The sequence below is a fragment of the Malurus melanocephalus genome, unplaced genomic scaffold (genome assembly GCF_030028575.1).
Source record: "Malurus melanocephalus ecotype Western Australia unplaced genomic scaffold, MMel_1.1 scaffold_22, whole genome shotgun sequence".
NCBI classification, from domain to species: Eukaryota; Metazoa; Chordata; class Aves; order Passeriformes; family Maluridae; genus Malurus; species Malurus melanocephalus.
This window is the reverse complement of record NW_026623254.1, coordinates 3,837,554-3,851,454: the sequence shown is the minus strand read 5'-3', so window position 1 is coordinate 3,851,454 and position 13,901 is coordinate 3,837,554. Positions and strand designations below refer to the sequence as shown.

The following is a 13,901-nucleotide window of genomic DNA, read 5'->3' as shown; positions in this document are numbered from 1 at the left end:
GAAAAACTGAGCCTTATGAAAAACAGAGCTAAAACCGCGGAGTTCAACTGAAAGATTCTCATATGCATAATTTTTTAAATATCATAAAAATCTCATACATTTTTTAAGCCAGTCTTCTGAGTTTTGTGAGGTTGATGAATGTTTCATGAAGGTCTGGGAGGGGCATTATTAAGTGTTAATGAGAATCAAGTCTTGATGAACTTAGAGCTCTATTTCTCCTAAGAAGAGGAGAGGCTGTGAGGAGGGAAAGCTCTGGCAGGAATAGCAGGTTCCACCCTTGCCACTTTCTGACTGTGCTTAATGCAAACACTTTGTTAGACTGGGCGTTGAGCCTGAGGCATGCAGGGTCAGGATGTTAGGTGCCAAAAAAGAAACCCAGTCAAGAGAAAAGTGCTAAAAGTGCTCAATATTGGTGAATGTTTTGACATGGAGCACTCTAACCCGTTTAACACAGCCCTTCCTTGCTTTAAAAACTGGGTTTATGATCAGTAAATAAACTGATGTATATGCATACAAGGCTGCATTCATTGGCTGAAAATTAAAAGCAGAGGACAAGAAAATAATACATTAATCTTGGAAAATATACACAAGAAATTGCTCTTCATTTTAGTCAGTTCTGATGATCACTACACTTTCCCTGACTCTGCAGGATAATGWTGTCAAATTCACATCAATATATCCAAAATTTCCAAAGTTAAGCACTTTTTAAAAACGTGTTTCTGTGCTTTATTGCACGCTTATCTCTTTTGCTTGCTGACCTTTATCATGTAAATGTGAAGGGACTTAACTGCRGCAAACCGTGTGATTTTGTGATCAACCCATACTCTTTCAGTGCAATTCATTCCAGCTCTGCAGTTCTGAAATAGGAGGTGAGAAAAGAGTCCTCACGTTTAGCAGCTGCAGAAAAAAAAAACCTACTGTCAGGTACAGCTTTTAAATCCAGAGAAAGCCCAAAGGGCTCTGTGATTTGGAGGCCTGAAGGAGAGTCCACAGCTGGGAACMGTCCAACCTCTCCTTCCAGTGGATTCCCTTCCAAGCATGGATCTGCCCTGGGAGCTCCAGGCCCTCCTCAGTTGGCTGATTTTGCTTGGGAGCATCATCGGGAGGCTGTGGAGTTTGTTGCTGTAGGGCTRTGCTGCTCAGTGGAAGGGGAAGAATTGAGAAAAGCATCTTTGGGGCTGGAGGCTGTCCTGACACCCCTCTGCGCTSTGTTTGTCTCTCCTGTTCACAGCTCACAGTTTCCTTCCACAAACACACCCGACAGCCAGGCTTTGGGAGTAGGGGGATGGAAGGAGCCTGTGCTTGTGAGCATGAAGGCAGTGGGCACATACAGGCTGACTGGAGGGAAGTGGAAACCTTTTTGATCTGCTCCTTCATCCAAAAGAGAAACCTTGTTGTTTCAGGACCGGGCTGCCTGTAGCTGAAGCTAGACAGAWCACAGCCAGTAAGATGCTTTCTGTAGGCAGGGTGTTCCCAAAGAAAAGATCTGTATTCTCTAGAAATGTTCAGCACCAAAAACCCTCCTTGAAATCAATGCAAAATGCGAGGGCTCAGTGCATCTGGGGATCAGCATGGCATTTCCCATCAGTCCTRTTGAACTACACCTCACACATTGACAAGGCCTGGTTTTAATCCCAACCTGCCAGATTTTCCCCACTCTTTCACCACCCTCCATCTTTCTCCAGCTTCCTTTATCCTCCTGCACTCCCTCCCTACACAGCATACACAACAAGCTTTCTTTCCTTGTATTTTCCTCAYGGCGTAGGGAATGAACAGCAGAGCTCCAGAGGGGAAAAGTTAGCCAGCAAGATGCTCATTAAACAAATAAATTAGAATATATCAGCTCCCGGATGACAGTTATTTCTGAACAGAACCAACACAATCCCTGTTGCTGCRTTTTTCCTGCCTGGGCATGTGCCCAGCTGGGGCCTCACTAGCATTGCACAGGCACCACCTTTTCCAGGTGTTTCACAGGTAGCTACCATTGCAGAGGTTTGGGGGAAAGCTGTCTGAATTGCCCTGGGATCCRTGCCATGGGGTAAAATTTTGGCCTTCTGGAAGGTGGGGTGGGTGCAGGTTACTTGAGCTCCCCATGCAGCGAGGGAGTTATCAGAGTGCAGGTGTGCAGCAAATGGTGCTGACAACCTTTCTGCCATGGCTAAGAAATCTCCTTTTCTTTTAAGGAACGACTTCAGGAAGCTGAGGAGGTCTATAAAGCCGGCATTGAGAATTGTCCAGAGAGCTCCGATCTGCATAACAACTACGGTGTTTTCTTGGTTGATACCGGTAAGTGAGAGGGAGCAAGGGATTTTTCCCTCCCTGCCTTCTTCGCTTTGATTTATTTTATTCAGCAGTACACATCTGAACGGGTGTCAAAAACATCCAAGGCAATAGATGTGCCTCCACGGAAAGCCTGGAAATAAATATCCCTGTGCTGCAGGGAGGGCACAGCRCACTGGAATTTGTAATCAGTGCAGGCACTGTGCAGCATGAGCGTTCAGCCCCACTGCTCCCTTCAGCATTTCTCACCATCACAGCCACTTGCCCTCTTCAGTGTGAGCTGGGCAGCACCCTGACAGTGTTGCCATTTTTCCAGCAAGGCATGGCCACCTCAAACCACATCACAGGCACGCAAATGGGTCATTATGGTCTCTGGAGCACGTGCAGCCCCACTTTGTTACAACCTGGCTCTTTGACTGTAAGGGTTGAGTGCTGCCACTGTAGAAAGGAACATGGCTTTTAAACCACAATCATCTGTGAAAACAAAACCTTATACACTGTGGGGTGAATTGATTTTTYAGGACCTCTATAATGGCATCTTTTATTTTCTGGGCTCCTGGTTCCCATCCAACATACTTGGCACTTTCTGGCATTCACATAACAACAACAAAAACGTCACTTTAATTGCCACCTTTTATTGACAGCTTTATAAGCAAGGCTAAGTTTGACAAATGACTAGTGAAAATTGTCTGTTGTCTCACTCTGGTCCATCCAGAACAGAGCCAAGATTCAGTGATGAAACAGTGTAGGCTTAAGGTATCTGGTTGTCACCCATTCTGCCCCTTTCACATGTCCCCAGCTCCAGTGGTGCTTCTTGGGCAGAAAGAAAGGACACTGGTGTCTGTCATTYTGCAGCTGGCTGTTCTGCCTCTGAGCCATCACTTTTCTGTAGCACCAGTGTGAAACAAGCACAAAACCAAAATCAATGTTCATAATCAAAGGAGGCATCATGCATTAGCAAAAGAGGTTGAGGTTCTGAATTTGTGCCCTGGCAAAMTTCAAGCTTGCAAATAATAAGAATTCCTGAGTAATTTCCCTCTGATGTTCTACTCATCTTTGCTTGCCAACTCAGATAAACTGTTCTGCTCCTGCCAAAATTTGTGGTTCAAATGTAGTGCAGAGCACTTTCTGGTTTTTGCACTTGCCAAAGTCAAAACTATCATTTCCTGGTTTGTTCCTACGCTTCCCTACACACAAACAACTGGGAAAAAACCCACTGACTTTTGATACCTGGGGCATGATGTGTCAATAACCCTCCTGGAGGCATGACAAGGCGTGAAGGAAGGCTGCTGGTGAGCCTGTCACAGGCTGTGCTCCTCACTGGCAGCACAGGGAGATGCTGTGAAACACCACACCAATTAACTTGCAGGATTTTGTGCATCGAGCCTGCAGCAAGTGTCAGGCTTTAAGGAGCCAAAACTCCAGACAGCTCTGCAGTGGTCACAGACACTCAGAGTGTCTCCTTTAACGATGCACATCACCCCTGTGTGTTGAGCRAGGGAGGCACTGGCTGGCTGAGGGACTGAGGTGCATGCCCAGCTGCTTCCCAGGATGTTTTGTAGATATAATTTTCAAAAACATCTGCCTGCTCAGTGATGGGGAAAGGCTGCTGCTGGATGTTCTGAAAAAGTTATACCTTGAATAACATGTTCTCAGCCTTGAGTGAATCTTACACACTCCTAAATCTCTCCACAGATTTTCTTTCTCTCTCCTGCAAAAGAGATGCTAAGATGTGTCCATTTACATTTTAAGTTGCATAGGTGGTCTCAGAAAAACCAAACTAGACCTGAAAAACTGTAAAAATAAAATTCCCACAGCAGCGTGTTCAGTGCCCCAAAAGGCACTGGCTGTTTTCGAGATCTGTTTTCCAGAAATGGAATTAAAAACATTGTGAAGTGATTCAGTTTAAAAAATGCCAACACTGAAAAGCTTTGTTGATGGACAAAGCTCTTTGAGTATTGGTTTTCATCAGGAGATTATCTGRTCATGAGTTTGCAAACCAATTATAYGAGCCCTGGGATTAAARCTGCARTATTTGCATTACTGAAATGCTGGAACTTTATGGTTTTACCATTATTTAGCGAAATAAAAATCTGATATTAAAATTAGAGTTTTRGACATTGGAGTGGTGATCTTACACCTCCCTTTTTGCTGGTATTTTGTTGTGGTGCTCAGTGATGTCATGGGCTGCAGGACCTTGCACATTTTCACACAGCGAAGCAGTGCCACCCAATGGCTCCTGTGCAGCACAGGGATGGTGCCTACGTGCTCCAAAATGCACCAGGACACCTCTGCTCGGGGGTTTATTGCCCTGAGTGGGAATTAGTTGGTCCCTGGCAGCTACTCCCAGTCCTGTTGAGTAATACACAGAGACTGAGCTGGAGCTCAGAGCAGCACAGCAGAGGTGGAGGGAATATCTCTGTGGAAAGAGCTGAAATTACTTGCAGTTCTGGTGGTGGTGTGGGGAATAGTGGGTGGSCGTTGTTCTCCATTCTTCATTGCCTGTCTCTCCAGGGTGGAAGAATACTCTACCAGGAGATGGCACATGTGCCCCAGCCCCTTCTCGGAGATGTGCTTTGTCCTTAGCACAGCTGTGTCCCCCTGCTGCATGATCAGGAGTTATCCTCTGGTGCCTGTGCCCTCGACCTGCAAAAACCCATCCCTAGACAATCTTTCTCGGTATCATCTCTGAATATTGYGGCCTAAATCTTAGTTTGGACAGCAGTTTCTTTTAGATTCAAAAGGCTGAGGCAGGATGCTTTCTCAAAATGTTTCCCACACATAGAACGATAGATAAAAACCAGGACATCACTGCATGCTGAGTTTGAGACAGGATTTTTCTGATGCTCCAATTTAATGGTTCTCCTCTGCAGGGTCTCCCGAGCAAGCCATGTCCCACTACAGGCAGGCCATCCTCCTGAGCCCCACTCACCACGTGGCCATGGTCAACCTGGGCAGGCTBCACCGCTCCCTGGGGCAGAACAAAGAGGCTGAAGTGTGGTACAAGAGGTGAGGATTTGGGGTGGGAGACAGAGGGTTTCCCCCTGCCCCTGTATGGCTTGTCTCTTCTAAAGAGCTTCTGATACATGGATCTGTCAGTGCATGCATGGGGTTTCCTCCCTTCATTCTCCATCTGGTTTGGGGAGTGCTTGAAAAGGCAGCAATGGGCTCAGGCAGTGTTGATTTCCCTGGACTGTTCCCAAGCCCCCAGGATGGACACTGCTCCTTGTGGCTGGGGGATTCTCTCGTGATAAAATCAGAGGTTTCTCAGTGGCAGGAGCATGTTGTTTTACCACAGCTCCCACCCTGCTTGRAGCTAGTCTGTGGCTGCTGCACCASCTGCACAGCTCAGCACCAAACCCTTAGCACCACCAGGAACTCTGGTCCTCCCCAGCAATGTGCCAGCAGGCAGGTTCTGACTCCTGGTATGCAGCAGGATGGACTGGGTGCGGGTATTTTTGCCTTCTTTTTGGCATATAGATTTATGCTCACACTCCCCAGGTTCTGTCACTGTCAACCATCCCCACCCCTCCTGCAGGCTCGTGGGCACTTGGGAGGTGGTTCTTGGCCCTTCTCAGGTGACCAGAGGTATTGCTGCTGTGAACACGCTCATCCCTCCCCAGGACTTAACTTGTGCTTGCCAGGCTCAGATGGTGCAGAGCTTTGGTTCTCCATCCCAGCACAAACCCACCTTGCTCTTCCACTTTGCTGCTGACACCACCTGACTGCATCTCTTTTCCCAAACCCCAGGGCACTGAAGGTATCCCGGAAGGCTGAGATCCTGTCCCCACTGGGGGCTCTCTATTACAACACGGGGCGCTACGAAGAAGCGCTGCAGGTTTACCGGGAGGCGGCAGCGCTGCAGCCTTCCAACAAGGACATCCGCCTGGCACTGGTGAGCATGGGGCCAGGCAGGGCCTCCACAGGGGAGCAGCACCCATGGGTGCAGCCCAGTGTATTGCAGAGGGCTGAGCTTTTCAAGGCCATAACACTTTATAACGTGGCTCTGTTACAGGCTCAGGTGCTGGCGATGATGGGGCGGACGAAGGAAGCTGAGAAGATGACGAACCATATCCTTGGTGAGGATGCTGAGTGTCTGGAGTGCTACCGCCTTCTCTCAGCCATCTACAGCAAGCAGGAGCTCTATGCCAAGGTATTGTGGCATGGGATACCCTTGTCCCAAGGGCTCACACACAGAGCTCAGGGCCAATTTTGCACTCCATCTCTCTGGGCATGTGTCACGTGCCTCAGCACACATCCACTAGGTTATTTCTTCACTAAAACCTTATGTTTATCTACATACTGACACTGAAGCTAAGCAGTGTGATTTTCTTTTAACTTACACCTCCTGCTGTTGTCAGCCCCCCATCAGCCCCAGGCACATAAAAATCTCATTTCCACATGTGTTAATGATGTGGGTCAAACAAGGGAAGGAGGAAGATGACTCTTATGCTGGGAATCCATGGTGGTGAGGAAAGAATGAGAAGTGGGAAGGTGCTGAATGGAAGGCTCACAATGTTCTCTTGCTTTCTCACAGGCACTTGAAGCTATAGAAAAAGCKCTTCAGCTAAAACCAAAGGATCCAAAAGTCATATCAGAGCTCTTTTTCACTAAAGGAAATCAGCTAAGAGAACAGAATCTYCTTGACAAGGCTTTCGAGGTATGACTGCTCTAAAACCTACCTGGTTTTATAGGCTAAAAGATAGAGTTTTTTGTTGTGTTTAAACCCCCTGSTGCATACACCCTGGCCTTAGGAGTTCAGAGTCCATCACTGGCACAGAGGAATCTATGAGGCATCTAACTTTACCAGACTTGACTGCAACTTCTTTCCTCCTTTCTGTGTGGAAATACTCCTCCCTGCCCTAAGAGGTTATGTACAGAATTGTGGTGGGATTGACCCTTGCTCCATCCAGCCCCAGCCCCTCTTGCTGTCAGTGACCAGCTCCAGATAGTTCAGCTGGAAGCTTGGGGACCTGTGAGAGCTCATCATGTTGTTCTGCCTCACCTCAGAAGCCAGTAACTGAGAGGTTAGCTTGTTCTGTGGAGCAGGATGCTTGATAGCTCCRAAATTATGTTTGCATTAATAATAGTACAGAAGCACCCTGGTCTAGTGGATGRTGTCACTGCCTGCAGGAGGGGAGCTGGAACTAGATGATCTTTAAAGTCCCTCTCAAACCAACTCATTCTGTTATTCTCTGATTCAGAAAATTTTATTGGTATTGTTCTGAATATTCTCAATATCCCTAGAGATGTTTAATCTTGACTTCAATCCTTTCCTGTTGTGACAATGTTTAAACAGTGCAGTTTGACAGACTTCAGAAGGTCCTTATTGCTTTTTCTCCCATGCTCAGTGTCAGTGGGGAGGGAAAGCACGGCCCTCAGATCCATGCAAATGGCTGTACCAGAGTCTGCTGCCAGCTCCAAATTAAAAATGTGGCTGCAGATAAAGAGCAGCCACATGGCTTGTAGCTGGCAAGCATTGTGGCTGGCATTGCCTGAGGAAATGACCCTGAGGTGCAGGAGACCCCAGTGGTGCAGGGGACAGGGACAGGGTAGCAAGTGTGGCTTCTCTCACAGTGCAAGAAAAACACAAACTGGCAGGGAAAACCTGTGAGATGGACTGAGCCATGAAGCGGTACATTATGTGCCTCTGCTGCAAAGAAACTGAAATTCACTTTGTGCATTGTGTATGAGAGGAATTTGAATTACATYCTGAATGGCTTCAGGAGAGGAAAATGCGCTTCTTTCCCCTCCAGCACTGGTTTTGTTTGAAGACTCTTAACCTGGAAATGTTTCATGTTTCTGTAGAGCTATAAGCGGGCTGTGGAGCTGAACCCAGACCAAGCACAGGCCTGGATGAACATGGGAGGCATCGAGCACATCAAGGTAGGACAGTTTTGGTTTTCCTTCAGCTGCCAGGTGTAGAGACTACTACTCTGGACAAAAAAAAAAAAAAAAAAAAAAAAAAAAAAGCTGGATTGGTTTCAGACTGCCAAGAGTTTAATGTTTGTGAACAGCAAGTGCCCTTGACGTATTTTATTCAAAAAGGGGGAAAGTCCCTCTACCCCAGCTAGAATTTTCCAGCCTGTTATGCAAATCTCATATTTTAAGAGTGCAGGCTGCAAGGAACAACCTGCTCCTCTCTAAAGCTTTCCTGCTTCAGTTGTTGACCTACCTTAGAAAAATGTCACTGTGATACGACTTTTTACGTTCTTCTCTACCTAATGAATTTAATAAMGATGTCTAATGGCAGAATACTGGCATGAAATTATGGAAATAGATAGCCTACCCTGTAGTTGCTTATTCTTTTGAATAGTTTAGCATATCATTATAGTTTGGGTCTTAAGGAGTCACATTGTGTGATGTCCTTAAGCYATCCTGTTGCTGAATAAAATTAACTCTTCTGGTGCAACATAACAGAAAAATGTAAATCTATTTTTTGCCATGTGAGTTTCATCAAATTTAGGCCAACAACACTTGGTGATCAATTTCATACAGAAGTATTTTTCTAATTCAACCATGTCAAGGTTTCTAAACTCTGTTTTCCCTGCGTTACGTTTTTCACCTTACCCTCAGAATGACTTTTCTATGTCAGGGAATGGGAATGAGATCTGCCACTAATTTTTTTTGTAGGGGAGCTACATCACTGCCCGTGACTACTACGAGAAAGCCTTACAACTGGTTCCAAACAGCAAGCTGCTGAAGGAGAATCTGGCCAAACTGGATCGCTTGGAGAAACGATTTCAGGAAGTCCAGGAGAAAGACCAAACATAGCAATCAGTCACCARCAGAAAGACACTCATGCCCCTTGGAGAAGAGGATGGTGGAAGCCTGTTGCTCAAAGTGATGCTGAAGGAACTTGGATAGGACTCAGTATTATGGAAGGCAAACTCTGAATGCATGCTTAGGTTTGACCAAAGTTACAGGAGACACTCCTCTCCTGTGGGACATGCTGGAGCATGAATGAAAACCTTCCTTTAATCAAGATTTACATCTAGGCTGAACCCATTGTAGTGACACTGGGARTGTGGGTGGGACAGGTACCTTCACTATCTTGGTTGTCACCAGGGAAACCATGGAGACACAGCACTCATCCATTGMAGCAGGGGTGAAGTGGCACCTCCTGTTACTCCACACAGGCTCACCTCATCCATGTAGAGTACCACTGATGGGCTTCGTTGCAAGTGCTGCAGAGAGGAAACATGGTCATAATGGTCACGTAAATAAGGTTCCAAGGGGTTAATGCTGAGGAAATGGTGGCCACTTTTACAGCTCTAAATGTGACTTGAAAATTATTCTAAAGAAAGGGAAAACTATTTAAATATCACCCTGGAAGGATGATTCTACAAGTAGGACAGATGATCCTTTGAGGGAAAACCTAGCCTGAATGTTTTACTCATTAGACAGTAATTTTGTAGTAATTCAGGTTCATGATGTCACTTTTGTCAAATATCATATGGCTTTACCCTTTGCCCTCTCCCTCCAGGCCAAATAATTATTACTCTGGAAAAAACTGAAGCATCCAAAGCCAATGGGAAGCTGTAGGATTATTTGTCCTCCTGCTCAATCCCCTGTATGGAAAACAAACAACCTATCTGATTAATATAGGAGGTGAAGTAAAGCCACAGAGAGATTGGGGAAGATTTGTTAGCCTGGATAGGTACGAAGGAGGCTCTTTTGTGGGTGTACAGGGACAAAACTCATTTATCATGSTGATAACACTCACAAAATACTTGGTCGAAGTGCTCTCACCACTCCCCTAAGAGATACAGAAAATGACCTATAGCTGATCAGTCATAAATCTATATTTTTAAATACTGAGGTGGGAAAGCAAATTCTCTTCAGAACTGGGGCTTTTATTTTTGAGCTTTATTTATTTAACTTATAATAATCAAATAATTAATATATTTTCTCTGTTTTATAYGAATTGGGCAATATCCTCCACAGCTGGCCACGTGGTTGGGCATTGTGACTCGTATTGTCTGAAGTTAGAAAAAGGGAGCACCAGTGAGGCCTGCTGGAATAATTCCCTCTGATGRTTCTAAGGCAAGTGGCTGCAGAGCACATTGGGCCACACTGGCCCTGCAGTAGCAGCACTTCTGCTGCTTCCACTGGGGTTTGCACAAGTTCACAGGGAGCATTAGTGGGATCCTGCTTYGTGCCTTTGGGTTTGGACATCAGGGTAGGTTGTCAGTTCGTTCCTCTTGCAGCAGTAAACTGCTAGAAAAGTTGTYTTGTTTGGGCTTGTCTGTGACCAGACCCTGCAGAAGAGCAGCCCAGGGTTTGGCATTATTAGTAAAGGACAGTTCAGATTAGGGCTGCGATGCCTTAGAGCACATCTGTTAGAAGAAGCCTGAGTGGCAGGCACCCCTGTRGTGCCCAGAATCAGCTGGTGCCAGCCATGGCACCTCAGCAAGCTCTAGATTCACTCARTGTGATGGTTCAGCCACGTGCTGGAGGTTTTGCTGGTTTCCTTTGAAAAGCCTCATGTCAACTTCTACTGGTGGTTAAATTACTGACAAATCATTGATGTGACTTCAGCTGCAGTAGTAGCTCAGAGGGAGTCCAGGTGCAGTTGTCTGCYCTGCCAGGGTTTATGGACCCACCAGAGCCATTTGCACCCTCTGAGACCAGGCTGGACTGGCCCCACTGGCCAAGGAGACCGGCCAGTGCCTGCAGCTGGGCAGAGGTGGGAGGGTGGCAACACAGGTGCTTGGGCTCTCTCCCTTCAAACCAGCTTCCCAGGGGAGCACTGGGATCAGAATAAACAAGTTGTTTTGCTGGTGAATTTTCTGCCCCCAGCCCAAGCAGCCTGCTTTGCTTTATGGGGCCAGGGGTTGGTTTGAGCCCCTGGGGCTGGGTCAGTAATCATCCCTTGTCTTTTCACACGTTTGGTACAGCCCTGACAGTAGCACCATCCAAACCCCCATGAGGAGGAGGCATCTACAGAGTGCTCCAGCAGCCAGCTGAAGCTTGGGGGTAGGATAGGGGGAGATACCCCTCCTTTAAAACTGTATCAGCTATAAACTTTGCCTCATAAAGGTATATTAAATAAATACTATATATTCTACAGGCCCCATTGCCAGTGTGTGGCTTTAAATTGTGGCCAATGAAACATATTTTTTCAAATACAGAAGTTGTATTTTTTATAGCAATGCTCTGTGARAGGGAAGACTTAGTTTTACATTTTTAACCTCGGCTCAAATCTTTGTTTGTCTTTCCTGAGAGACCTGGTAGAAATTATTGTCTCCTTCTTGTCCTAAAATCGGATCAAAGCCATTTTGACCTCCTAAAACTGGTTTATGTGTAGAAGTATAATACAGCTTTGGCTGCCCCCCTCCCACATCCTGGAGAAGGATTGATTACCATTTGTGCAACACTGTCTTACTTGCAGAAAATGGAGAAAGATGAGACCTTCCCAATAAGGGCAGTGGTTTGGTTGGATGACAAGGCAAATCCACTTGGCTGGATTAGGCAGATAACATATCCAGGGATTTTAATGCCAGTTGAACCAGTTTACATTTCTATGCCAAAAGGCCAACTCTCCCCGTTTTGGGGCTGGGTTTATGGTGGTTATGGAGAGAGGAAGGCTCAATAGGGAGCCCCACGTTCCTGAACCAGCACTTTATAGCCCATCTATGCAGGATGACAGTCTGCAAACTGGCAGCAGATTGGGAGAATGGCTCAGACCATGAGCTACCAAAGCAATTAAACCTGGTGAAGTTCTGAGCTGACTCCCTGTCCTGATGAAACCCTGTGTTTGTTCAGGGCATTAATCATGTCAAGGGTTTATTTCAGGCAAAGAAGAATRGAGTGTGATGTGAAATGGGTTACCTCCACCTATTGCTATTGCTATTGGAATGCTATTGTGAAAGATAAATCGAGCAGCTTACCTTGTGATAACTTTATATTATCTTAATTAATCATAGGAAATGTTCTCTTCCTCTAGCAGTGCAGGTTCTAAAATAGTGCGTTATAAATACGTTGTTTTCTGCCGAGTCCAGTGCTCAGCATGGTTAGCAGAGACTGTAAATTAATAAATGGCTGAAGATGTGCCTGGTGGGGGAGAGTTCGCGCTCTCTGCAAGTTGCATTGGCTAAACCTCAGTGCTCACTAATATTAAAGCAGAGAATTAATGGAAAGCTGGTCAGACAGGACTCTCATGTAGTCACTGTGCATTTTAATCCTAAATGAGAAACATCATAATTGTGTTGTTTTCTCCTTTCCCCATGAATAATATTTGCAGCTGATGGATTTTATTTTATTTTATTGCTAATTTAAATTCGAGCATTCTTTGCTTCCATCCCTTTTCCATCCCCCAGGATAAATGATGCAGTGGGGGGCATTTTCTCTCTCTCATGGATGCCTTGGGCTAGATTTTCCTACAAATGTGCAGGCAATTTGTTTTGGCCAAGCAGTGAGTGAATGCAGCAGTGCAAATGGGCTTCATTTCAGAGATCTCGAGGAGGGCAGGGGGCTGTGCATGCATGCATGTGGGTAGAAAGAAGTAAAAAAATTCAGAATAAAGAGCCTAACTTGCAGGGGAGGCTGRACACCCCTAAATGAGCTAAAATCTATGAAAGCTTTTCCACAATTACAGAAATCAGGCCAGAAACAGTGTACTATGTTTGGTGAAAGAAGATAATYATAAATCTAATTTATTAATTAATCAGTTTGGAATATCATTATATGGTCTTTTGCCCCTCTTGTCCTCCAGCTCAGTGAAACWGCTGGTGTATGCTTAAGTCTTTTCAATCTTTATGTGATTAAGGTGACCAAGTGCTCAATTTCTATCTTTCATATATGCAATTATGCAAAATCTTTCAAAAAAAATTGGCCCTTGGAGGGCTTTTCTCCCAACCTTCAGTCTCTTGCAGCAATTTCAAAATTCACCATTTTGCTTTCGCAGACATTTAAACCCAGCAGCAAAATTAAAAAAAAAAAAAAGAAAAAAAAAGAAAAGAAAAAGAAAAAAAACAGCGCTTGGCATTCACTGGTGTTTTAATGTGGCAAAGTTGCTTCAGGTAACCTTGATAACTTTTGCAAAAGTTCATTGCCATGTTTGTACTGACTTGCTGAAAATATTTTCTTCTGGAAAATACCCCCAGTGGTATCCTCTGTAAAAGTTACAGCTTCTACAACTGTATTACTGTAGAAATCTCTGCCTGAAGTGGGTGTCAYGCTGCGTGTTCCTCTCATGCAGGAGTTGTTTGCATTGCCTGTTGTTCATATGGTTCTAATTTCTGTATCTAATTTTTTTAAATTAGTTGTGCATATCTTTTTATTAAAAAAAAAAACAAAAAACCAAAAAAAACAAAAACAAAACCACAAGAAAACACCCCATGGATTAGAAATCTTTGAGAAATAAATTCACTCCTAGCAGCAGCTGGATGTATGTCAGTGATACAGGAATTTGCGAAGTCTTTGCTTTTTTCACTGTGGGATTTATGGCTAGATTTCACATAAAGGAGTTCTGCTTGAAGTCTTTGCAAAAGAAAATGTATGTAAATGTCTATTTTATATAAAAAGTAAGAAAAGTAAGTGCTGTGCCTCTTTCTTTAGGACCAGCCATGAACAAGTTCTTCTGGAACTTGTGGAGGTGCCAAAGGGCCAAAGTTTCT

At 45.1% G+C, this 13,901-nt stretch overlaps 1 protein-coding gene across 1 annotated transcript in view; it reads left to right on the top strand.

The window, feature by feature from the left end:
* The window catches only part of TMTC1 (transmembrane O-mannosyltransferase targeting cadherins 1), a 134,072-nt gene extending 120,494 nt beyond the window's left edge, over positions 1-13,578 (top strand). The window contains exons 14-20 of the mRNA XM_057389995.1: positions 2,184-2,286; positions 5,154-5,289; positions 6,031-6,175; positions 6,296-6,433; positions 6,818-6,940; positions 8,089-8,166; positions 8,914-13,578. Of these exons, the coding sequence (XP_057245978.1) occupies positions 2,184-2,286; positions 5,154-5,289; positions 6,031-6,175; positions 6,296-6,433; positions 6,818-6,940; positions 8,089-8,166; positions 8,914-9,054 (864 nt within the window). The 3' untranslated portion in view covers positions 9,055-13,578. The remainder of the gene's footprint in view (positions 1-2,183; positions 2,287-5,153; positions 5,290-6,030; positions 6,176-6,295; positions 6,434-6,817; positions 6,941-8,088; positions 8,167-8,913) is intronic.
* Positions 13,579-13,901: the final 323 nt, after the last annotated feature.